This window comes from Trichomonas vaginalis, chromosome V (genome assembly GCF_026262505.1).
Source record: "Trichomonas vaginalis G3 chromosome V, whole genome shotgun sequence".
In the NCBI taxonomy this organism is placed as follows: domain Eukaryota; phylum Parabasalia; order Trichomonadida; family Trichomonadidae; genus Trichomonas; species Trichomonas vaginalis.
This window is the reverse complement of record NC_067207.1, coordinates 14,159,445-14,183,026: the sequence shown is the minus strand read 5'-3', so window position 1 is coordinate 14,183,026 and position 23,582 is coordinate 14,159,445. Positions and strand designations below refer to the sequence as shown.

The following is a 23,582-nucleotide window of genomic DNA, read 5'->3' as shown; positions in this document are numbered from 1 at the left end:
GAAATGAGGTTAGATCTAACCATCTACCCTAAAATATATTTTTGCTGAATTCAACACAAAAATAATGAATTTCCTTAAGATAGAAAAAAATAAAGTTAGTTTTATTTTTTTTCTAACTTTTTATCTTGTATGTAAGAACAGAAATGTCAGTCGAAGCAAAAACATTCACTAACAAATATAATGGCGAAACATTCACAAAAGGCACTTATAACGGTATTGAAGTCTTACGTAGAGACAAGGATGGTTATATAAATGCAACAAATATGTGTCAGCAGTTTAGGAAAGACTTTAGAAAGTTGTTGGAAAATAAGTCCTGGGAAGAGTATTATAAGGCATTTTGTGAAGAATATAGCAACCGTCTGAATTCCGGCGGTTGCTTTTTATACAAAATTCATGCAGGAATTCCTGATGAAATCAAACAGGTTAGAGGAACGTATGTAGACGCAAGACTTATAAACTATATAGCAATGTGGGCTTCTCCAAAATATTGCATAGCAGTTGGAAAAATTATGGACTCCATAGACAAGAAAGTTCATGAGAAATTAGATGAAGAAGAACTCGAAGATACAGTAGAGAATGCTAAACCTTTGTTTGAAGAAGAAGTTAGAAAAATGTGCGAAAAACAATTAGAACATGAACGTGAGATATATTATGGTTATAGAGATTCTCAATACGAACTAGACCAATGGGAACAAGAAGATTTAAAGAGAGAATTTAGAGAATATGAACTCGCTAAGATAGCATTAGAAACTGCAGAAAAGAAGTTAAAAGTTTGGGGTCGTTTTGTACAAAAATATTGTGAGTAAATGAACTCATTATTTTTGCTGAATTCAGCACAAAATTCTGAGTAAAATGACATATGGCATGTGTCAAACCGTTGAGTTTTCACAAATTTTAAAAATTGCTGCGGAAAGTTCGTCAAAAAGTGAAGGTTCCCGACGGTTTCAAAACCGCCATACTTTACATGAAGATAGTTTACAATGTCAACTAAATATCATGTACGATAGAAACGGTTATGTAAAGTTTACATTTTGTAAAGTTTTGTCCTGATTCAAGACAAGTCTTGTATTTTTTCAGAACAAGTCTTGTATTTTTTCAAGACAAATCTTGTCCTGATTCAGAACAAGACTTGTATTTTTTCAAGACAAATCTTGTCCTGATTCAGAACAAGACTTGCACTTTTTAGTCAGTTTTTCTTGTAAAGTTCTCAAATTTGAGAACAATTGTCCTGATTCAAGACAAGTCTTGTATTTTTTCAGAACAAGTCTTGTATTTTTTCAAGACAAATCTTGTCCTGATTCAAGACAAGTCTTGCACTTTTTCAGGAAATCCTATCGTCCAACTTTACAAATGTCACTTTTTCAACATGATTGCATTTTGGTCGGGGGACAACTTTCTCCCATTTTGTCACTTTTCTATCGTCGTGTTTTGTCACTTTTCTCTCAGGGTGTGTGTCAGAAAATATCCAAAATCTTTATAGCCTCGTATCTCCTTCAATTCTTGACGGTTTGACATGTATGACACACCATTCAATTCAGAATTATGTGCTGAATCTTATGACCTTCATTTGTTCGTGACTTCTTTTCACATATGTAACCATGAATTTTTAACATTTCTTTAACACAGAAAAATAAAGTTAGTTTTATTTTTATTTATTTTTTTATTTTGTATGTAAAGACAGTAATGTCAACATCAGAGAACACAACAACTGCTATCGTTCATGAAGCCATAAATGAAGAATACGAGTACATACAATATAACAAACAACTTCGCCTCATTCGTTCGGTCAAAGATGACATGTACCAGATGCAAAGTATAATGAATGCTCTTCGTTCTACAAAGCAAGCATATCATTGGTTTGAAAACCAACAGGCAAAAGAACTTTTAGAAGAATTTCCTCATATGATTGCTTCCCTCGGAAAACCGAGAGAAGAGATTCCGTACGAAAATCGCAAGAATTTGGCACCTGGTTTGAAAGGTTATTATGTTCATAGACTTTTAGTAAATGCTGTAGCAATGTGGGCTTCACCTCGTTATGCTTGTTATATTTTCATGATGTTAGATGAACTATATAAAGCAGAACGTGAAGATATGGAAAAGAAACTTCATGCAAAAGATGAAGTCATTGAAGCAAAAGACAAAAGCATACAGAAAAGAATACCACGTTCAGTACCAAAAGGAAAGGAAAAGAGTTATAAGTATATGATTTACGCTGAAGAGTTGGAGAAAGAAGAAGATAGAGATATGGTTATGTTGCATTTAGTCAGAAGAAACAACAAAAGCTTTTACGACCTTGCTAAGATTTACAAATCTGACAGAAACTGGTTCTATCGTGAAAACTTACCGATTTCAATGACACCGAATGAGCAAATAAAAGAAATTGTCAAAAATACTCTTCCTCAAACACACTATGACATCAAAGGTTGCACAATACTTACATTCAAAGAAGACTTACCATTACTGAAGGAAAAAATAACAGAATATTTCGACAACTTCAAAGAGGAAGAATGAAAACTTACCGATTTCAATGAAAAACATTAACTTTTTGACGAAGTGAAGATTTGCACTTTGACAAAATTTAATGAAAAACATTAACTTTTTGACGAAGTGAAGATTTGCACTTTGACAAAATTTAATGAAAAACATTAACTTTTTGACGAAGTGAAGATTTGCACTTTGACAAAATTTAATGAAAAACATTAACTTTTTGACGAAGTGAAGATTTGCACTTTGACAAAATTTAATGAAAAACATTAACTTTTTGACGAAGTGAAGATTTGCACTTTGACAAAATTTAATGAAAAAGTTAATGAAAACTTACCGATTTCAATGAAAAACATTAACGTAAACATTAACGATAAAATTTATTTCCTGGACTGTTGTCAAAATGTCATGTTGTCATCATTTTTAAAAGAAGTTAATTAACCTGGTAGCACATGGTGACGTGGTGACACTTTCAGTTATTCAAAAATATATTTTTGCTTAAATAGCTTCAGGGTCTATTTCTTCAACCATTTCACTTCCTTCGTCAATGTCAATAGAAGCTTCTTCAACCTTTGGTAAGAATTTCTGTATAACATCTTTGTTCGTTATTGTCTTCAGAGATGAAGGATAATATTTCACATTTGTTTCACCCTTCTTATATTCTTTCTGTTCGGAAAGATTCATAGCAATACTGAAGAAGTCAATGTTAGAGTTCTTTATGACAGTATAATGAGTATCTTTGACATTCACGAAGAAACCCTTTTGTTTCAAAACTACTGCTAACTCTTGTGAAGTATAACGTTTGCGGTCAATGACAATAGCTAATGGTCTGACATACTGACCAAACTTAGATTCTTTCACAAACTTCTTGTTAAAGATAACATTAACGTTTGAAGCATTATTGAACTCATTCTTGATGGCATTAGCGAGAGCATTGTATGAAAAGAACTTGCAATCTTGCATGTGTTTCATTAAAATAAAAATATTAAATTATTTTGAAAAATAACTTAAAAAAAAATCTAATCTAATTTTTTCAAAAAAATATTTTTTTATTTCCTACTAAAGATGTATCGGAAGTTGTCTAAGTTAGAACACTCGGAAATAAAACAACTTCTTACAGAAGCTAACATAGATGTTGCAAAACATTACGCGACAAACAAAAAATCACTCGCTGACATCCTCAATGACTATAATGGTGCAATAAGTTATGATAGAATTCATGAGTTCATAAAGCCGCAACACGGCGAGGACGAAGTCCATGCAAGAGCATTTCCTTTAAATGACGTTGCTATTGACTTATATCATAGACGTTCAGTACCTCATGAAGTAAGAAGAGAAATGTTTGACATAACAAATGCAAACGTTGGTGAAACAAGAAGAAGAGACGACACACTGAAACAACAGAGAAGAGAGATGTTTAAGAGCGCTATAGAACAAGTTCGCAAAGCTAACGATGTCATTCGTTCCATTGACGACAAACCAAAAGAAGGTGAGAGATGGTTAAAGAAAGATGAAGAGAATAGGAAGAGAAATGTGAAGTCAGGCAATAGACTCATTGACTTTAACATCGAAGCCTTAGATGAACCAAACAGAGAATATTTACACAAACATTTCGGTAAGGTTTTCATGAGACTCTTAGAGAAATTAAAATAAACTCCAACAGAGATGGATGGTATGTTATAAACTTGGTGGAAAGTATGAATGTTCTACGTTAAATCTCAATAATATTGGAACATTACTACATCAGCTCTTGAAGGAGAACTTTATATCAGAGATAGAAGCAAATGCTGCAGGTATTGTTGAAATGCACTATGACTTCTTCTTGACAAACATAAAGAATCTTACTGAAATAAAGATGTATGATTTAACAGAATATGAAGGCTTAACGATGTCAGATGTAAAGAAAGGCAAACCAAAAAAGAGACCATATAGAGATGAAAGCACACTGACAAATGACCAGAAAGCCATTTTGGAAGCTCTTAAGCAAACAGGAAACCCAGCACTTATAGAAAGCTTTTGGAAAGATAATGGTGAAAAGAAGTTTTATAAGAAGAGAAGCGGTCAGTTCTGGAAGTATCTTTGCACATTACCTATAAATCTTGAACGCTACCAAATCTTCAATGAACTGAACAAAAGAACTGCAACACTTATGACAGAAGACAATTGTTTCGTTTATGCTTGCATTCAGGCTGGAGTAAATGAAGAAACTATTGACCACATGAGAGAAGTCATTCGTGTTAGAGACTTTCCTCAAAGTAAAGTACAAGAAATTTCTGACAACAGGTATAGCATTTAATGTTACCATTGGTTATTTCAATGACTCAAGACATAATGAAATAAAGAGATACATACCAAAAGAATGTGAAACTGTTCGAACTATTGACTTACTTCTTGTTGAAGACCACTACATGCTAAATGAAAGATTACCAATGACAACATATTTCATTCGCAACTATATAGAAATCTTGAAAGTGTGGTGGAATGAACATTGAGAAACAGATGAAGATTTATACAAAGAGAGAAGATAAATATGTAGTTCGTTATGATAGAACAACACCGTATGGGATGTTATGAAAACATTGTGGGAGTGCAAATATTTCGAACCTATTTCTTATGGAGAACTTTTCACATATACGACTGACTTATATAAACAGAACCTTGCACCATTTAAAGATTTGACATATGCTCCAAAGTATTGTGTACAACTGAAGAAGAAAGCAGAGTCAAAAGAAGTAAATAAAAATAAGTGCAAGTTCATTCCTGAGCACGTTTTCTTTGCTGACTTTGAGTGTAGTACGATGGCTTTCATAAAGCTTTTAACATCTGTTATGACAGTGAAGATGGTTCAGTGAGTGAAAGCATTGGGGTCAGAACTGTGCAACAGAATTTTTGGAGCGACTTCCTGACAAGAGTTTAATATATTTCCATAACCTCAGTATGATATAAACTTCATCTTAAGACACATGACAGAAGTGAAAGGAACTCCCATCATTAAAGGTTCACGAACAATGCAAATAACTGGCTTATATAAAGGAAGGGCAATTATTATAAAAGACTCTTACAGTGTTATAAATAAGAAGCTTAAACTATTTCCTGCTATGTTTAACTTACAAACAGGACCGAAAGAAGTATTTCCATACAACTACTACAGCAGTGTTTTGTTAGCAAATGACAACAGAACTGGTGTCATTTCTGAAGCATGTAAGTTTATCCAGGATGCAGATGCATTCATGAAAAACATAGATTCCATCAAAGGTTGCAGAATAGATGAAAACCACTTCGACTTAGAAAAATATAGCACATTTTATTGCAAACAAGATGTAAGAATTTTAAGAGAAGGTTTTGTAAAGTTCCGCAATGACTTATTGAAAGAATTTGATTTAAACGTTTATGACTACGTTAGTATTTGTTCAATTGCTAACAAATTATTTGAGAACAGAGTGTACTTCCCGAATGGAAATTTATATGACCTCTCAAATAAACCAAGAGAATTTATTTCGAGATGCATTCAAGGTGGAAGATGTATGCTGTCAGATAACATGAAACAAAAGAGCGAAAAGAAACTCATTGCTGACTTCGACGCTGTTTCATTATATCCATCAGCTATAGCAAGACTTTATACTTTAGAAGGTATTCCAAAGTATGAAGAAAGAATGTTAAGCACAGAGTATCTCATGAGACATTTATTCGATGACGACCAAAAGGAACCCATTGGTGAAAAGTTTATGTCTGGCTTCTTTGTTCTCATTAAGATAACAGAGATTGGAATACATAGACACTTTCCTTTAATAGTTTGTGACCCTGAACTAAATCCAGAACTTAACGTTCCCAGAAGTTCAAACACTTGCTGTTTAATGTATGTTGACCATATAACATTACAAGACCTCATAAAATATCAAGGTGTCAAATGTGAAGTGTTGCAAGGATACTATTACGATGGAAACAGAGATATTAGAATAAGAGATGAAGTAAAGAAGTTGTTTGAGTTAAGGTTAAAGTATAAGAAAGAAGGAAATCCTTTGCAAGAAAATATAAAGCTCATTCTGAACAGTATTTATGGCAAAACTATTCTATCTCCTATTGAGTCAAAAATAACCATAGTAAATGACAAAGATGCTATAAGATATGCCATCAGAAACTACAACCATATAGTGAAGTTCGAAGGTTTGGATGGTTCAGATAAAACTATTTTCAAGCTAACGAAAAGCATTTGCAGACACTTTAACTTCTGTCCACTTGGTGTTAACATTCTGTCTATGTCGAAGAGAATAATGTGTGAAGTATTCTGTACTGCTGAAGATATGGGTCTTCAAATATTTTATACATGCATATTTTCAATGAAGACATCCACTGTTAGCAGAATTTAAGAAGAGATACGGTAGAGAACTTATTGGTAAAACATTAGGTCAGTTTCATTCTGACTTCGCAGAAATAACACCTGGAAAACAAAGTTTAGCATACAAGTCAATATTTTGTGGAAAGAAGACTTACATAGACTTACTCACGAATGATTTAAATGAAGTTGCATTCATGCACGTTGTAAAGGTGTAAAACAAGACGTTCTTGCTTTAACAGCTAATGAAATGTTTCCTGAAGCTATACAATGCTATTACAATGAAGATAAGAACATTCACATACCTGTTGGAACATATGACAAAGACTCTGAGTTCAGTTTAATGAAACTTTACAAAGCACTTCATGATGGTCAAGAGATTGGATTTGACTTATGTAAGTCTTCTAGTCCTTGCTTTGCTGAAAAGTTTAACTTCTCAATAACGACTAAAACAAGCTTTATTCGTAAGTTGAAGTTCTGAGGTCATTTATTTTTGTCAGCAATGAGGTCATGAATGAGGTCATTTAATTTTGTCAGAAATGGGGTCATTCGTGATAAAAATAAAACTAGCGTAGATTTTACAATACAGCAATTGTAGAGTTTAAGAGTTGTGCTTCAATGTAGAGACTGTCCTTATGGTCTGGAGGTAAGAACACTGGGCAGTTATGGTCATGAGTGGAGAACATGTCTATCCAAAACTCACGATTGAAGCCAGTTAATTTATAGTATTTAGGGTTAGGAAGTGGTGAAGTTCTTGTATGACCAATGAACTCATTTTCAACTCCCTTACTTAAGTTTGAATATAATATAGCTTGCTTTCTATCCCAAATGCCAGGTGTTACAATCTTTGAAAATTCATTTTTCCTCGGAAGCATTGCATCATAATTGAAACATTCTTGAAGTCTTCATTGGTTCAGAGATTTGAAATCTTATACGTAATGGATTTTCTTTCTTTTTAGCGACTTCATTGAATGGTGAATATATAACACTGACAGTCATGAGTTCCATCTTCATTTTCATTAAATTCATAATGAAAGTCTATAAGTTGTGGCTGACTACCTTCTTCTTTCAGTTGTGCAAGAAACTCACGTAAAGGCTGTAAAGTTTGTACTTCAATGTTGAACTTTTTCTCGAACATCTCATTAAATGAAATCATACATTGCAACAATGTTGTATCGTCTTTAAAGTATTTGTATATGTGAATGTTTTGGGCGCTTAAAGACTGTTCGTCATTTTCTATCTCGACTTGAAGTATAAAGTCAACCTTTCTGAAAGCACGTGTTATATACATAGATGTTATGCCAATGTACTTCTCTTCATTTATGTTCACAATCCAGTCTGTTGGAAACTTAAACGTTACTCTGTTCCCTTTATTTTGACGTCAGGGTTTTCACTACTGAACGCAACAGTTAAAGGTATTTGTCTATACATTTAATTCGGATAAAAATAAACCATTTACTCTTTCTTTGCTTCAGCTTCTTTAGCTTTTGCTTCAGCTTCTTTAGCTTTTGCTTCTTCTCTAGCTTTTTTCGCCAGCAAACGTGGTTCTTCTGTCTTCCAGCAGCTAATGCAGCTAGTTGTTTTTCACTAAGTTTTCTCTTTGGTCTCTCTGGCTTTTGTTCTTTTTTTGTTCCTTCAGTTCGGATAAAATTTGCTCGCGAATTTCTTTCTTCAATGCTTCAACATCTATGACCCTTGGGTCTTGTCCATATGACTTGTCTGAGTCATTTGACTGCAGATAAAAAATAAAATTAAAACTTTAACTGATGTAAAATGAGCTTGTCAAAATCAGAGCGAGAGTCTATTATATTAAATGACGCAGAGGAATACAACATCCTTTCTATTATGTAAGTCAGAGTAAAGATGGTAAAATATACGTAAGAAAAAGAAAGGTTCCATTAGCGAATGCAGAGAGCGACAACATTAAGGTGTATGGCAAGAGGGCGAAGCCCATATAAAACCTTCTGTTCAAACTGAAAAGTCAATAGAACCAGAAGAAAAGAAGCCAGATGTACTTTCAATAACGAACCAAGAGCTTATTGCAAAGTTCGTGAATTTCATTGAAAAACAAACCGAGTCAAAGAACCCTGACCCACCAGTGAAAGAAGTTGAGACAAAAGAGAATGTACAGTTCATTGAAAATGTCAAGAAACAACTTCCACCACGAATGCCAAGAAGAAGAGTGAGAATAATGAAGTAAATAGATATTTTTATCCGAAGTAAATACATGCAGAACGAACAGCTAAACGAATTTACTCCAGCAGAGCATATTCATCAGATTCGCTCATATTTCGATATCATAGACAATGCAGTTCAAATTGGTGACACTAATAGAAAATATTCTGACGCAAAGATTCCATCACAACCTGGAACTGCTAAAGATAACACATGGGTAACATTCAATCTCTCACCTCCTGGTGAAAATATGTTGGACCTTTACAATACATTCATTACGTATAAAATGGAAGGTCAATTTATTGCAGATAAAGAAATTGGTTCAGGTTCCAATAAAACAAACCCACCAGGATTTTGGATTGGTTTCGATGACGCTTTCTATGCAGTTGCTGGATATCAAATCCTTGCAAATGGTCGTATCGTATATTCTCAAGACAACGCAAGAGAAGAAGCATATATAACTTCAAACTCACAAACTACCGAACAAATAAAGAAAGTAGATGTTTTCTCAAAGACTCGACATGAAGATGTATGGAGTCATTCGGGAACATGCAGAACAGGACAAATTGTTAGTGGTCCAATTACAGCAGGAAAATCATTTGATTTTAAGCTTCGTTTAAGAATTCCTGTTAGAAAGTTTTTACCATTAGAAGCTATAAGATTTATTCCTGCATTTGCTGGTAACATTCAGCTTAAAGTAAAGTTCAGTAGCGACGCCTTACAATGCACATCTATATCTGTAAATGATATCATTGCTTTCAATCCAACTCTTAAAGTTGCATTTGCTTCAGATTCAAATCCACCGACAAATAAATTTGTTCCATGGAATGAACCATTCACTATGATAACGAAGGCAATAGAAGCTAGTGGAACAGTTACTATTACAACTGTAACCCAGCAACTATTTCGAACAAAGATGGATTTTAATGAATGTTTCATTCATCCAAAGTCATTCTCTTTAGACCCTAACATTTATACAGAACTTGTAGAACATTATACAAACGAGGCTTTATGTTTTCCTGTTAAAGTTATGGATTGGATTCCTATGGACGGTTCATTCTCAAAGAATACAGATAGTTCAAGTGCAACATTTACAGCAGCTTATACGCCTATTAATGTTAAAAGTATTTGGGCACTATTTAGAAAGAAAGACAACTATTATGTTAATTTTGAGAACCCTAAGTTTAAATATCTTCAGCTTTCCATGGGAGCTTATGGAAATATGCCTGCAGAACCTGAAAAATCATATGGACCTGTATTTTATGAAATGGTTGCGAACGCTTGCAATACAAACAATGATATGATAGGATTTAATGAAGATGTTATGAGGTCATTGGTGGATGATGGTAGTGTGGAACATAAATGGGATAGCTATGACAACACACATTTCTTATGTGGTTTTCCAACAGAAGTGGACTTTTGCTTCCAGCAAGGTCAAACATCTACTGCTCCAATAACATACAAATTGTCTGTTAAAGGACCTATTGAACTAGCAACTGAAAATGTACCAAAGCCACTTATTGGATTTATGAGGGATTGTTGCTTTGCCATTCAGGTGCGTGCTAATGGCATCCCAATAATAAGATTAGATGACTATAACTTAGCTACGGACGACAGTGAGGAATAAAGGATGAACGTTTATTTTTAAAGCTTATAAATGAGTTCTTCATCAAGCTCTCGTGAACCTTCACCATCTATGAAACAAACTTTACCAAACGATTATGGAGCACCTATTGAATATTTCTTACGAGCTGCACAATGGCAAAGAGCAGTCTCACCAAGGTTAGGTGTTCCACCAGCTCCTGTCAAAAATAGCATTTGGTCAAGTCCTTATATAAATATGGTCTCCCACTAGGTTTGCTAGCTACAGCAGGAGCAGTTATGATGTTGAAAAGAAATAAAGCAAATGTTGTAAATAATACTGAAGTAGCTGAAGTTAAACAAACTCCAACACCTTCACAAGCAAAACCTTCAATGACTCCTGAACCTATGGAAGTACAAACTCCTGTTCAAAAGTCAACTCCTAAACCGACTCCAACATTTAAACCAGAACCTACTCCTCAAATAAATCGTAAAACTCCTGCGTTTCCTTACTGAAAAAATAACGTTATTTTTATTTAATATTAAAATTTTTATTTGATTGAAATGACAAATAAAGTCACTGAAGCAATGAAACAAAAGTTTTTGGTAGAATACATTAAATCAGGAACTATTCCAGAAGGTTATTACATTCATACTATGAAGGATGGTAGAGTTCAGTTTAGAAAGATAAAGCAACCATTAGATAGAAGGAATTTGAGAAAGATTAAACTTCATGAGGACAACATTGCTGAACTTAAGAAGAAGTTAGAAGAGTTGGAGAAAGGAAGAGAGTTATAAAGCAATGAATTCAACAGGGTGAAATGAGGTAGAAAGAGGTTAGATCTCACCACTTCACCTAAATTATTTTTGTGCTATGTTTTCATACGTGTGAGGGTGGTGATATCATTTATTTTTTATTTTATTTTTATATAAATGACGAAAACTATTGAGATAACAAACTACAACGGTCATGAGTTCAAGAATTTGTTCTTCGTTCCTCGTGAAAATACATTCTATCAGATACGAGGGAGAAAGGGTAAAGTTAGTTTGAGCGTTTATGAAGGAATGAAGAATGGAAAGTTTATACAAGCATACGATACAAACGGTAAACGTGTTTCATTAGCTTTGTCAAAACTTACTAACATTTATTTTGACAGTGACTTTGACCTATATGAAGAAGAAAGTGAGTCAGAAGATTATGAGCTGTTATGTGAAGCACAGCAATGGGAGGAGTTGCAATACTTTTGTAAGTGAGAACGTTTATTTTTACATTAATGAAGTCGTTAGTGGTTGGCGGTTTGTAAATATTTAAGGTTAAGTTAGTGTTGTCGTTTGTGTTGTAAAATATACGTTAACGGTTTTGTAAATATTTAAGGTTAAGTGGTGTACGGAGGCGCGCAGTGCCTCAGTACACGACTTAGCCATACTAACTCCTGTTTATGGTATAATAGACGATAAATCTCGGTTTTTGTTGGCTTTAAAAATTTTGCCAAATAAATCTTCCGAATCTACAACAAGAGTTGCCGAAGAAACGATTGGCTTATATCAAAAGCCATTTTGTTTCTGGTCCGACAACGGGGGAGAGAATATGGGCCAATTTTATAATTGGCTCATGCGAAACAACATTCAAATCCGCCACACTCTCCCCCATATGCCGCGCCAGAACGGCAAGATTGAAAGGCTCTGGCCGTCTCTTGAAAGAAATGTCGGCCGGTCTTCAAATGCAAAACAAATTCAAGAATTTCTTGATAAATTCAGGAAAAATTACAACTCAGTACCACATAAAACCCTTCCCAAAAATGGTTTTCGCCCCATGACTCCAGAAGAGTGTTACAATGAGACACCACATTGGAAACAGGGTGAAACGCCATTTTGGAGAGTTATGATTGATGGACACTTCGAAATCAAAGAAATACCGAACCATTGAATACACAATTACGAATAAACGGTTAATTTTTATAAAAATCTTATTACATTTTTCCTGAATTTTTAAATTGTACAATAAAGATGGAAGGCTTTGGGGTACATATTAATATAATATACCTCAAAGCCTTCAATCTTCACTACAAATGGGAGAAACTTTGTCCGAATAGTTTAACATTCGGACAAAGTTTCTCCCATTTTAAGAAGGAATTGCAGGGTAAGAGGTACATAGTATGAATATATACCTCTTACCCTGCAATTCCTTCTAGAAAGTTCCAAAACTTTGGGTTAATTGCAAGACATTAACCCAAAGTTTTGGAACTTTCAAGTGGAGATGGAAGGCTTTGGGGTACATATTAATATAATATACCTCAAAGCCTTCCATCTCCACTACAAATGGGAGAAACTTTGTCCGAATAGTTTAACATTCGGACAAAGTTTCTCCCATTTAAAGAAAGAATTGTTCCTTATGAGGTATATATTCATACTGTATACCTCATAAGGAACAATTCCCTCCTTAAAACGAGAAAACTTGTTCGAAATTGTTTATCATTTCGAACAAGTTTTCTCGTTTTTAATAAGAAACTAAAGGCTATGAGGCACTGATTATATATTAGTGCCTCACAGCCTTTAGTTTCTAATAGATAGCTGGGAAACTTTCTCCAAATGATAAGTTATTCAGAGAAAGTTTCCCAGCTATCAAGAGGGAATTGTTCCTTATGAGGTATATAGTTATAATGTATACCTCATAAGGAACAATTCCCTCATTAAAATCGTAGATATTTTTTACTTATTACTCATGCTTTCAAAATCACAATCCTCTGAAAAGTTATTTTTTATTAAGAATTTAGAATTTTGATAAATACCTTTTTTCAATTTGATATAATACTTATATATTTTCAAAAAGACATTTTGAAAAGATATCTTAAAAGTTCTCTGAAAACCTATTTTTGATTAATTTTGAGAAATATCCGTATTAAATTAATCAATAAATTCATTCAACACTACTTTAATTTTTAAATTCAAAAAATTATATGTGCTTCTTAAAATGTCTCACAAAAATTTATTATAAAATTATATACAATATTAAAAATCCCACAACATTTTTTTACTTTACATAATCATACTTCCTCGACGATTAATTTCCCCTCAATTCCTATCGTTGACAGAACTGAGCATGCAACACTTGTTTGCTTTTTATTGAAGAATTGTTGTAAACAGAAATTCATCAAAAGTGACACCTTAGAAAAGCTAAAATATTGAATTTTTGGAACTTTTGATAGAGCACGTTTTTAAATATTAATTAAAGTAAATGTATATTTTGTAAAGATTCTTTTTAATAAAAAAATAAAATTTTGAAGAAGTACACAAAATCTTCTGAAAAATAATATCACATAAACTCATATTATTTTCTAATATATAACTATTTTATATAAAAATCAAATTCAATGATCTTAAAAGCGAAGGATAAACCTCAAAATTTACGAATATAATGAGTGGGAATATAATGCTTATCTATCATAAAACCATATGAAATATCAATTTTTGCTTTACGCCTAATTTTTGACGACAATTAGCAAAAAATGTTAAATGTTAACACTCAGTCCATTTGAATATGAAAAATAAAATTGACTTTGATTAAATGTTTTTATTTATCATGCAATTCTTCTTGCGACCAAAGATTTGAATAAAAGTTCAAAAAATAAGATAGCTTAAAAAATAATATACGGTAGTGTTTACTAATAGATGAATAGTATATAAATTCTATTAAAATGGATTTGATCCAAAAAAATATAAAACCAAAAATAATTGTTATAATTTAAATGAAGAAGTAATTTAAAACGATTTTATTTATGATCAAATTTTATATATTTTTTTGGATCAAATCCATTTTAATAGAATTTATATACTATTCATCTATTAGTAAACACTACCGTATATTATTTTTTAAGCTATCTTATTTTTTGAACTTTTATTCAAATCTTTGGTCGCAAGAAGAATTGCATGATAAATAAAAACATTTAATCAAAGTCAATTTTATTTTTCATATTCAAATGGACTGAGTGTTAACATTTAACAATTTTTTGCTAATTGTCGTCAAAAATTAGGCGTAAAGCAAAAATTGATATTTCATATGGTTTTATGATAGATAAGCATTATATTCCCACTCATTATATTCGTAAATTTTGAGGTTTATCCTTCGCTTTTAAGATCATTGAATTTGATTTTTATATAAAATAGTTATATATTAGAAAATAATATGAGTTTATGTGATATTATTTTTCAGAAGATTTCATTCTATATGCCTATGAAAAGTACTCTCAAAACTAACTTTTTCCTAATTATAATTAAATCTAGAATATTGTATTATGCTTAGTATTATTTCATTTTTCTCATTCAATTTAGAATTTACAAATGTCAAAAAATTGAGAGCTGTCACTTTTGATGAATTTCTGTTTATTACAGAATAAAAATATTTAATATGGGAATCAAAAATTATTGGTTTTTTGCACTTGGAAAGGATTCAAATTCAAAGTTTGGACAATAATACTTCATCTTGGTTTTCGAAAAAATATTCAAAATCTATTTTTCCTGGTGAAAAATGAAATATTTGATAATTATTTTTCTTTTTTCGATTTTTTTTTGAATTTTCAACTGTGAAATAGAACAAGATGAGAACCAAACTTTTATTTCCTATCATATGATATGATGAATTTGACGGTCAATTTTAAAGTATAATTTCATACACAAATATCAATCTAAAAAATACGTAATTTTGAAACAAATGTATTGGATTGTGAATAAACGTAAGCTAAATCAATAAAACATTCTGATAAAAAGAGTATAAATCAAGTTTTTAGTCTAATATATCTTCAATTTAGAAGATTAAAAACGTAATTATAAAATTGTAGTTAACATATGAGATCTCTGATATGCATGTTATAAAGTTCATAATATCGTAAGCTTCAATTTTATAACAATATTGTAAATTGTATCAATTTTACTGTATTATTTTGATATATGATTCATTTTATGATAGAAAACTGATCTACTTCTTGTACTGAATCATCTCGTGTCGATATGTAAGTGAATTCTGTAGATAATTCGTGAGGATAATATAACTCAAGATTGTATTAGCCAATTTTCTCCAAACTCAAACATCTACATATACACGCTATGTATAGTCTCTGGCCAGAGTTTCAGGACAATGTTTTGGTTGGAAGGAAGTGATTGTGCCTTTCAATAACAGTTTCGATCAATAAATTATTGTTTTTTAACAATATTATGCTTAACAGCTCCATAAATAACGTTAGATCAATTATTTTGAATCTGCATTCTCGTGTATTTTTTTTTTGAAAAAAATGATTTTGACTTTGATGAACAATAAAAACCATAAAAAATTTTTATTTTGCCGCATAAAAAAATAAATAAAACGATATTCAATTAGAATTCTACTGGGAACTTTGATGGTTCGACAGCCAATAGATGTGAAGGTTCAAGGAATGATTCTGGACATTCTCTCTCTTCGAAATCTCCTTGGAATGGATCCTCCATTGTAGAACCACTGATCCAAAGTGGGTTGTCATTTGTGATTGTGACAGCAGAGCTGATATAAGTTTCCATCTTTTCTGCTTCTTCTACATTTGGCATAGAACTATCTGAAATTTCTTGGCTGCTGTCATCTTTCTTTCTCTTCCAGAGAACGAAGAAGATAATTGATCCGATCAAAAGAAGAGCACCGACAATACCTAAAATGATTGGTAACCAGTTACGTTTCTTAGGACTATCGTTTTTATCTGTGTTTCCTCCTTCAGCCTTCTTATTATCAGCTGTTTCAGCTGGTGTAGTGTCTGGTGTTCTATATGGTGTTTCATCAAATGTAACAAACGGTGTTGAAAAGACAGTTTCAACAGGAGTATCATGTGCAGTAGAATGAACAGTTTCAACAGGTGTTTCGAATGCAGTAATAAATGGTGTCGAATGTACTGTACTGAATGGAGTAATGTGTGGAGTAGAATGTGCAGTACTAAATGGAGTATCATGTGCTGTTGAATATGGAGTAGAATGAGGAGTGGAATGAGCTGTAGAATGAGGTGTAGAATGTGCAGTACTGAATGGAGTGGAATGTGGTGTAGAATGAGCAGTACTAAACGGTGTCTTATGTGCTGTGGAGTGTGGTGTAGAATGTGGTGTCGAATGAGCTGTAGAATGTGCTGTGCTGAATGGTGTTTCAAAAGCAGTTTTAGATGCAGTGGAAAAGACAGTGTTGAATGGAGTACTGTGAGGAGTGCTGTGTGCAGTACTGAATACAGTGAAATAAGGAGTACTGTGTGGTGTGGATGCAACTGTTTGTACTGGTGTTGGCGGTGGAATAACAAAGGAAATGAAAGATGGCTTGAAGTAGCTGGATGGTGATTCTACTTTGGCCTTAGCAGTTGTATATGTAATTCTTGCATCTGTTGGTCTTGGAAGGACTGTAATTGGTGTAGCAACATAACTGTAAGCTGATGGAGTTGGAATGCTGCTTGTTGATGACTCAGTAAGATCATTGGAGGCTGAAGCGAAGGTGTAGTTAATGGACTCTGTGTATGTGTTAGTGTTATCTGTGAATCCGACGCAAAGATCAAGCTTTGTTGGGTCTGATTCAAATCTGTTTGCAAGGAACTTCATCGTTGTTGCTGTTTCAGGCCAGTTACGGGATGTCTGTGATACATATTGAGAAGGTAACTCACTTGGGTTAAAGTTACCAATGTAATCGTCATAAGACAAATAATTGATGTATCCGTCTAATAACATCTCATGTGCTGCGCCCGATCCAAATGTCTGGCCTGTGATAGCTGATGAGTCCTTATAGAAACAGCAGTGGTGGGATTCAAAGGTTCTTTGTTCATTTGTTGGGGCTCCGTTGATAAGGTGGCCTTTCTTGTCATTGGAGAAGAAGGCTATGGCACCACCACCTCTGCCCAAAAACCTTGTTGGCGTAACCTTATTAGAGAAACCGAGATCGATGTTTTCGCCAAATTGTTTTCGGGCTTTGTATGGAACATGAATGTCCGGTTGGTCAGCGTTAACAAGGTTTGATGAGAAGATGCAACGATTAAGCTTGAAGCTGTCGACATTCATCAATCCAATTGCACCGCCAGCGAAACTGCAGCGGTTATCATTGAAAAGAGAGCGAGCTCGATGTAAACTTCAGAAGTTAAATAAAAGAATATCGCACCTCCGTATTCGGATGCAGTATTGTTGTAAACAGAAATTCATCAAAAGTGACACCTCAGAAAAGCTAAAATATTGAATTTTTGGAACTTTTGATAGAGCACGTTTTTAAATATTAATTAAAGTAAATGTATATTTTGTAAAGATTCTTTTTAATAAAAAAATAAAATTTTGAAGAAGTACACAAAATCTTCTGAAAAATAATATCACATAAACTCATATTATTTTCTAATATATAACTATTTTATATAAAAATCAAATTCAATGATCTTAAAAGCGAAGGATAAACTTCAAAATTTACGAATATAATGAGTGGGAATATAATGCTTATCTATCATAAAACCATATGAAATATCAATTTTTGCTTTACGCCTAATTTTTGACGACAATTAGCAAAAAATGTAAATGTTAACACTCAGTCCATTTGAATATGAAAAATAAAATTGACTTTGATTAAATGTTTTTATTTATCATGCAATTCTTCTTGCGACCAAAGATTTGAATAAAAGTTCAAAAAATAAGATAGCTTAAAAAATAATATACGGTAGTGTTTACTAATAGATGAATAGTATATAAATTCTATTAAAATGGATTTGATCCAAAAAAATATATAAAATTTGATCATAAATAAAATTGTTTAGTAGTCATTTAAAATGATATAATTATTCAAATTTTGCTAAGACCCATTCGTCTTTGATATATAACTCCCATTTTTGCATTTCTGGCTCGTACCAAAATTTTGAAACTTCGAATAATTCGTTAGGAGTGTAATTACTATTCGTTTTTGGATTAATATCGAGAGATAAATGTGGTGTATTGGTGTATTTTTCAATGAACTGCTGAACCGAGTCCTTGATTTGTTGAATATCATCCAACTCGTCTGGCAAAAACTTTTCTAAGCTTGGCCACAGGCGCTCCACCTTGCCGTTCTGTCTTGGCATATACGGCAAGGTGTGCTTCCAAACTATTCCGTTTTCCTGCATAACCTGGCCGAATTCACCGCGGTTTTCACCGCCGTTATCGGTCCAGATGCAGTAAGGAATAAACTCCTCTAAAAGTTTTCTTAAAACCTTCGCTGTTGAGTTGGAAGACTTGTTTTTCAATAATTTAGTTTTGAGAACTTTACGTGTCATATCATCCAATATGGCAAAAAATGGAAAAGAAACATTACCGTGAAGGTAATGAATATCGCAGTGCCATATCAAATTCTTTGATATGGCACGATATTTGGTAGGTGGATCTGCTGGTTTGTAATCTCTTTTTGAAGATAAACCTGATTCCATCATAAATTTTTCCACTTGATGATGCTTTATTTTTTGTAAATTGTCAAAAATTTGATCTTTTGTCAAATCTTCTATATTTTCAAATTCTTTTGCAATTTCTTCTTTTTCTTTCTCACAATCGGGATTTTGAGCAATATTTTGAAACCTTTTAATCAATAAAAGTTAGTATCCCTAAGTTGGGTACTGTGGCACTGCGCGCCTCCATACACCACTTAGCGGTTTTGACACTTTACGAAACCAGTAACGTATATTTTACAACACAAACACAAACACCAACATAACCTTAAATATTTACAAAACCATCTGACACATAAACGACTTCACTAACGACTTCACTAATGACTTCACTACCGTCCTCACTAAATAAAAAATAACCTTATTTTTATTTTTTTAAAATTTTTTATTTCATTACAAAGACATGTCCGACTACATTTACTATGACTCTTTCCCAGAACGTTTCCGTGAACTATTCAAAACTCAAGTAAAACTGAGAAACATGCATTTTAACAAAGACAGACCCATTGACGATGAAAGAAACCCTGAATATATTACAATCCCTTATGACGCAAAGTTCATTGCATACATTCCTTATGGTCGCAGAGGAACGAAAACTATTTCAACAAAGAACAAAAATTATTTCTGGAGCGATGAAGAAAATTGCCTTATCTACATAAATGCATACTTAAATAAAGCTACATATTGTACAAAAGAAGGTTGGACCGGATTTGAGCTCTACATATACGACGACGATGGAAACAGACGCTGTGTATACCCATACGATAATATGTACCATTGTTTTCATCAAGCATTAAACGAATACATAGTCAGTAAGGGTCTCATTCCTGCTGAGTAGAAATGTTATATTTTTGTTCCCACATTTATTTAAAAATTAATGATCTCACCACTCCCACACGTATGAAAACATAGCACAAAAATAAATTTAGGTGAAGTGGTGAGATCTCACCTCTTTTTTCACCTGTTTTTTCACCCACTTGAATTCATTACTTTATAACTCTCTTCCTTTATCCAACTCTTCTAACTTCTTCTTAAGTTCAGCAATGTTGTCTTCATGTAATTTAATCTTTCTCAAAATTCCTTCTTTATCTAATGGTTGCTTTATCTTTCTAAACTGAACTCTACCATCTTTCATAGTATGAATGTAAAAACCTTCTGGAATAGTTCCTGATTTAAGGTATTCTACCAAAAACTTTTGTTTCATTGCTTCAGTGACTTTATTTGTCATTTTACTCTAAGGTGAAGCTAGCACAGCGATAATGGATTTCATGACTTTTTAGTATTTCATGCAATCTTAACAGATAGCCTTACAAGTACTTCCAGTGTCCCTAGCTGTCCCTCCTTTTTATATAACTCCATGACATTTATAATCTCGCGAAACTTAACAGGTAGCATAACAGATTATAATCAGATGAGGTTTTGAACCAAAATTTCTAAGCAACGTTGTCAAGGATTTTGAGGAACTAGGGACAGAGTGTGGCAAAGTCCAAGATTTAATTTATCTTCATCTATTTCATCAGCTATCTCATCTAATATGCCAATATTTTATTCATAACTCGTGGCAAACTCACTAACTTTCATTATGTTCATCTGCATGCTTCATCTGATAGAAAGTATGACTTTCATTAATTCTGTGAGATAATGAAAACTACTAGGGACAGAGACCATGGCAAAGTTTATGACTTTCATTATTTCCAGAACTTAATGAAAACTACTAGGGACAGAGACCATGGCAAAGTTCATGATTTAATTTATTCTCTCACTAACAACAAACACAAACTCCAACACTAACATCAAGTACTAACCTCAACACAAATGACAAATACAAACTCCAACACTAACATCAAGTACTAACTTCAGCACAAATGACAAACACTAACAACAAACACAAACTCCAACACTAACGACAAAAATAAATGTCCTCACTTCTTAACAAAGTAATATGTGCTTCTTACACCACCATAGCTCAAACGTTTCTTTTCAAACATCGATTGAAACTTATTTTGAGACATTGGCTTTAGTCTCTTTTTCTTCAAATACGCCAAGAAATCTTCTTCACATCTTTTCACTTCATAGCCTTCTTTAAACTCCTCCTTGTTAAGTTTTATGAAATCCTTTATCTCATTCTTTGTTGCAATGGCTTCTTCACGAACGACATCGTGAACTATTTCATCATTGTTCTCATGTATGACCTCCTCACTGTTCTCATGAACTATTTCATCATAATGAGCGTAAATGAATGTGTCAAAACTTCTTCATCGTAATGAGTGTAAATGATTTGTCATAACTTCTTCATCGTAAATGTTTTGTCGAAACTTCATCGTAATGAACGTAAATGTTTTGTCAAACATGAACGTAAATGTTTTGTCATAACTTCTTCATCGTAATGAGTGTAAATGAATGTGTCATAACTTCTTCATCGTAATGAGTGTAAATGAATGTGTCATAACTTCTTCATCGTAATGAGTGTAAATGAATGTGTCAAAACTTCTTCATCGTAAATGAATGTGTCAAACATGAACGTAAATGTTTTGTCATAACTTCTTCATCGTAATGAACGTAAATGAATGTGTCAAAACTTCTTCATCGTAATGAGTGTAAATGATTTGTCATGACTTCTTCATCGTAATGAGTGTAAATGAATGTGTCAAACATGAACGTAAATGTTTTGTCAAACATGAACGTAAATGTTTTGTCAAACATGAACGTAAATGTTTTGTCGAAACTTCTTCATCGTAAATGAATTGTCAAACATGAACGTAAATGAATTGTCAAACATGAACGTAAATGAATTGTCAAACATGAACGTATATGTTTTGTCGAAACTTCTTCATCGTATATGCTTTGTCAAACATGAACGTAAATGAATTTTCATGACTTCTTCATCGTAATGAGTGTAAATGTTTTGTCGAAACTTCATCGTAAATGACTTTGTCGAAACTTCTTCATCGTAATGAGTGTAAATGATCCAAAAATAATGTTTAGGTGAAGAGGTGAGATCTAACACATTTTCTAACATGTTTTCTCACCTCAGCCGCTAAGCGGCGAGACCCAAAGGGTCTTGAATTTTCATGACTTCTTCATCGTAATGAACGTAAATGATTTGTTGAAACTTCATCGTAATGAGCGTATATGTTTTGTCATGATTTCTTCATCGTATATGCTTTGTCAAACATGAACGTAAATGAATTTTCATGACTTCTTCATCGTTAATGCTATGTCAAACATGAACGTAAATGATCCAAAAATAATGTTTACGTTAATGGTTTCCGGTTATTCAATAATTAATTATTTTTGAAGAACTGAAGGAGTCACCAGGTCACCATGTGTCACTCGGTCATTTAACTTCTCTGAAAAAGTGTGACAACAGTCACTGTGTGACGAGACCTGAAGGTCTTGACATTTAGACGACAACACAGGAAATAAATGTTTACGTTAATGATTTCATCGTTAATGATTTGTCAAACATGAGTGTAAATGTTTTGTCATGACTTCTTCATCATAATGAGCGTAAATGTTTTGTCATGACTTCTTCATCATAATGAGCGTAAATGATCCAAAAATAATGTTTAGGTGAAGTGGTGAGATCTCACCTCTTTTCTCACCTATTTTCTCACCTCAGCCGCTAAGCGGCGAGACCCAAAGGGTCTTGAATTTTCATGACTTCTTCATCGTAATGAACGTAAATGAATGTGTCGAAACTTCTTCATCGTATATGTTTACGTTAATGGTTTCATCGTAAATGAACGTAAATGAATGTGTCAAACATGAACGTAAATGAATGTGTCGAAACTTCTTCATCGTATATGTTTACGTTAATGGTTTCATCGTAATGAACGTAAATGAATGTGTCAAACATGAATGTAAATGAATGTGTCGAAACTTCTTCATCATAATGAGCGTAAATGATCCAAAAATAATGTTTAGGTGAAGTGGTGAGATCTCACCTCTTTTCTCACCTATTTTCTCACCTCTTGAATTTTCATGACTTCTTCATCGTAATGAACGTAAATGAATGTGTCGAAACTTCTTCATCGTATATGTTTACGTTAATGGTTTCATCGTAAATGAATGTGTCAAACATGAACGTAAATGATTTGTCAAACATGAGTGTAAATGACTTTGTCGAACATAAACGTTAATGGTTTCGGGTTATTCAATAATTAATTATTTTTGAAGAACTGAAGGGGTCACCAGGTCACCAGGTCACCAGGTCACCAGGTAAATGTACTTCTCTGAAAAAGTGTGACAACAGTCACTGTGTGACGAGACCTGAAGGTCTTGACATTTTGACGACAACACAGGAAATAATGTTTACGTTAATGATTTGTCAAACATGAGTGTAAATGTTTTGTCATGACTTCTTCATCGTAATGAGTGTAAATGAATTGTCAAACATGAGTGTAAATGATTTGTCAAACATGAGTGTAAATGACTTTGTCAAACATGAACGTAAATGATTTGTCAAACATGAGTGTAAATGACTTTGTCGAACATGAGTGTAAATGATCCAAAAATAATGTTTACGTTAATGAGCGTAAATGATTTGTCGAAACTTCATCGTATATGCT

The 23,582-nt window shown here is 33.0% G+C and overlaps 8 protein-coding genes and 3 pseudogenes across 11 annotated transcripts, besides 9 other annotated features; 8 read left to right on the top strand and 3 right to left on the bottom strand.

The window, feature by feature from the left end:
• Positions 1-11,940: part of a mobile genetic element that runs on past the window's edge.
• TVAGG3_0334390 (uncharacterized protein) lies at positions 144-806 on the top strand (the record flags this gene model as incomplete). The annotated part of the gene is made up of 1 exon (XM_051230585.1): positions 144-806. The coding sequence occupies one exon, from the start codon at positions 144-146 to the stop codon at positions 804-806; it is 663 nt and encodes a 220-aa protein (XP_051100315.1).
• Positions 1,684-2,313, top strand: TVAGG3_0334380 (KilA, N-terminal/APSES-type HTH, DNA-binding family; the record flags this gene model as incomplete). The annotated part of the gene is made up of 1 exon (XM_051230584.1): positions 1,684-2,313. A coding segment is annotated over one exon (630 nt), but the record flags the coding sequence as incomplete, so codon positions are not given.
• Positions 2,983-3,456, bottom strand: TVAGG3_0334370 (uncharacterized protein; the record flags this gene model as incomplete). The annotated part of the gene is made up of 1 exon (XM_051230583.1): positions 2,983-3,456. The coding sequence occupies one exon, from the start codon at positions 3,454-3,456 to the stop codon at positions 2,983-2,985; it is 474 nt and encodes a 157-aa protein (XP_051100313.1).
• On the top strand, positions 3,550-4,156 carry TVAGG3_0334360 (annotated as a pseudogene). Its single transcript has one exon. A coding segment is annotated over exon 1 (607 nt).
• Positions 7,068-9,017, top strand: TVAGG3_0334350 (annotated as a pseudogene). The gene has a single exon. A coding segment is annotated over exon 1 (1,950 nt).
• TVAGG3_0334340 (uncharacterized protein) lies at positions 9,045-10,619 on the top strand (the record flags this gene model as incomplete). The annotated part of the gene is made up of 1 exon (XM_051230582.1): positions 9,045-10,619. One exon carries the CDS (start codon positions 9,045-9,047, stop codon positions 10,617-10,619), a length of 1,575 nt encoding a protein of 524 aa, XP_051100312.1.
• TVAGG3_0334330 lies at positions 10,650-11,089 on the top strand (annotated as a pseudogene). The gene has a single exon. A coding segment is annotated over exon 1 (440 nt).
• TVAGG3_0334320 (uncharacterized protein) lies at positions 11,507-11,827 on the top strand (the record flags this gene model as incomplete). The annotated part of the gene is made up of 1 exon (XM_001318114.1): positions 11,507-11,827. The coding sequence occupies one exon, from the start codon at positions 11,507-11,509 to the stop codon at positions 11,825-11,827; it is 321 nt and encodes a 106-aa protein (XP_001318149.1).
• Positions 11,828-11,940: a terminal%2Cinverted (terminal inverted repeat of Maverick-1B transposon ID:TVAGG3_0334310).
• Positions 11,941-12,613: 673 nt separating this feature from the next.
• Positions 12,614-13,263: a mobile genetic element.
• A 442-nt stretch (positions 13,264-13,705) lies between these two features.
• Positions 13,706-13,743: a mobile genetic element.
• Positions 13,706-13,743: a terminal%2Cinverted (terminal inverted repeat of Banshee-A3 transposon ID:TVAGG3_0334290).
• Positions 13,744-14,922: 1,179 nt separating this feature from the next.
• Positions 14,923-14,959: a mobile genetic element.
• Positions 14,923-14,959: a terminal%2Cinverted (terminal inverted repeat of Banshee-A3 transposon ID:TVAGG3_0334280).
• Positions 14,960-15,940: 981 nt separating this feature from the next.
• Positions 15,941-17,620, bottom strand: TVAGG3_0334270 (bifunctional inhibitor/lipid-transfer protein/seed storage 2s albumin superfamily protein family; the record flags this gene model as incomplete). Its single annotated transcript, XM_001318113.1, has 1 exon — positions 15,941-17,620. The coding sequence occupies one exon, from the start codon at positions 17,618-17,620 to the stop codon at positions 15,941-15,943; it is 1,680 nt and encodes a 559-aa protein (XP_001318148.1).
• A 118-nt stretch (positions 17,621-17,738) lies between these two features.
• Positions 17,739-17,776: a mobile genetic element.
• Positions 17,744-17,776: a terminal%2Cinverted (terminal inverted repeat of Banshee-A3 transposon ID:TVAGG3_0334260).
• Positions 17,777-18,375: 599 nt separating this feature from the next.
• TVAGG3_0334250 (integrase catalytic region-containing protein) lies at positions 18,376-18,996 on the bottom strand (the record flags this gene model as incomplete). Its single annotated transcript, XM_051230581.1, has 1 exon — positions 18,376-18,996. The coding sequence occupies one exon, from the start codon at positions 18,994-18,996 to the stop codon at positions 18,376-18,378; it is 621 nt and encodes a 206-aa protein (XP_051100311.1).
• Positions 18,997-19,414: 418 nt separating this feature from the next.
• Positions 19,415-19,849, top strand: TVAGG3_0334240 (uncharacterized protein; the record flags this gene model as incomplete). Its single annotated transcript, XM_001318112.1, has 1 exon — positions 19,415-19,849. One exon carries the CDS (start codon positions 19,415-19,417, stop codon positions 19,847-19,849), a length of 435 nt encoding a protein of 144 aa, XP_001318147.1.
• Positions 19,850-23,582: the final 3,733 nt, after the last annotated feature.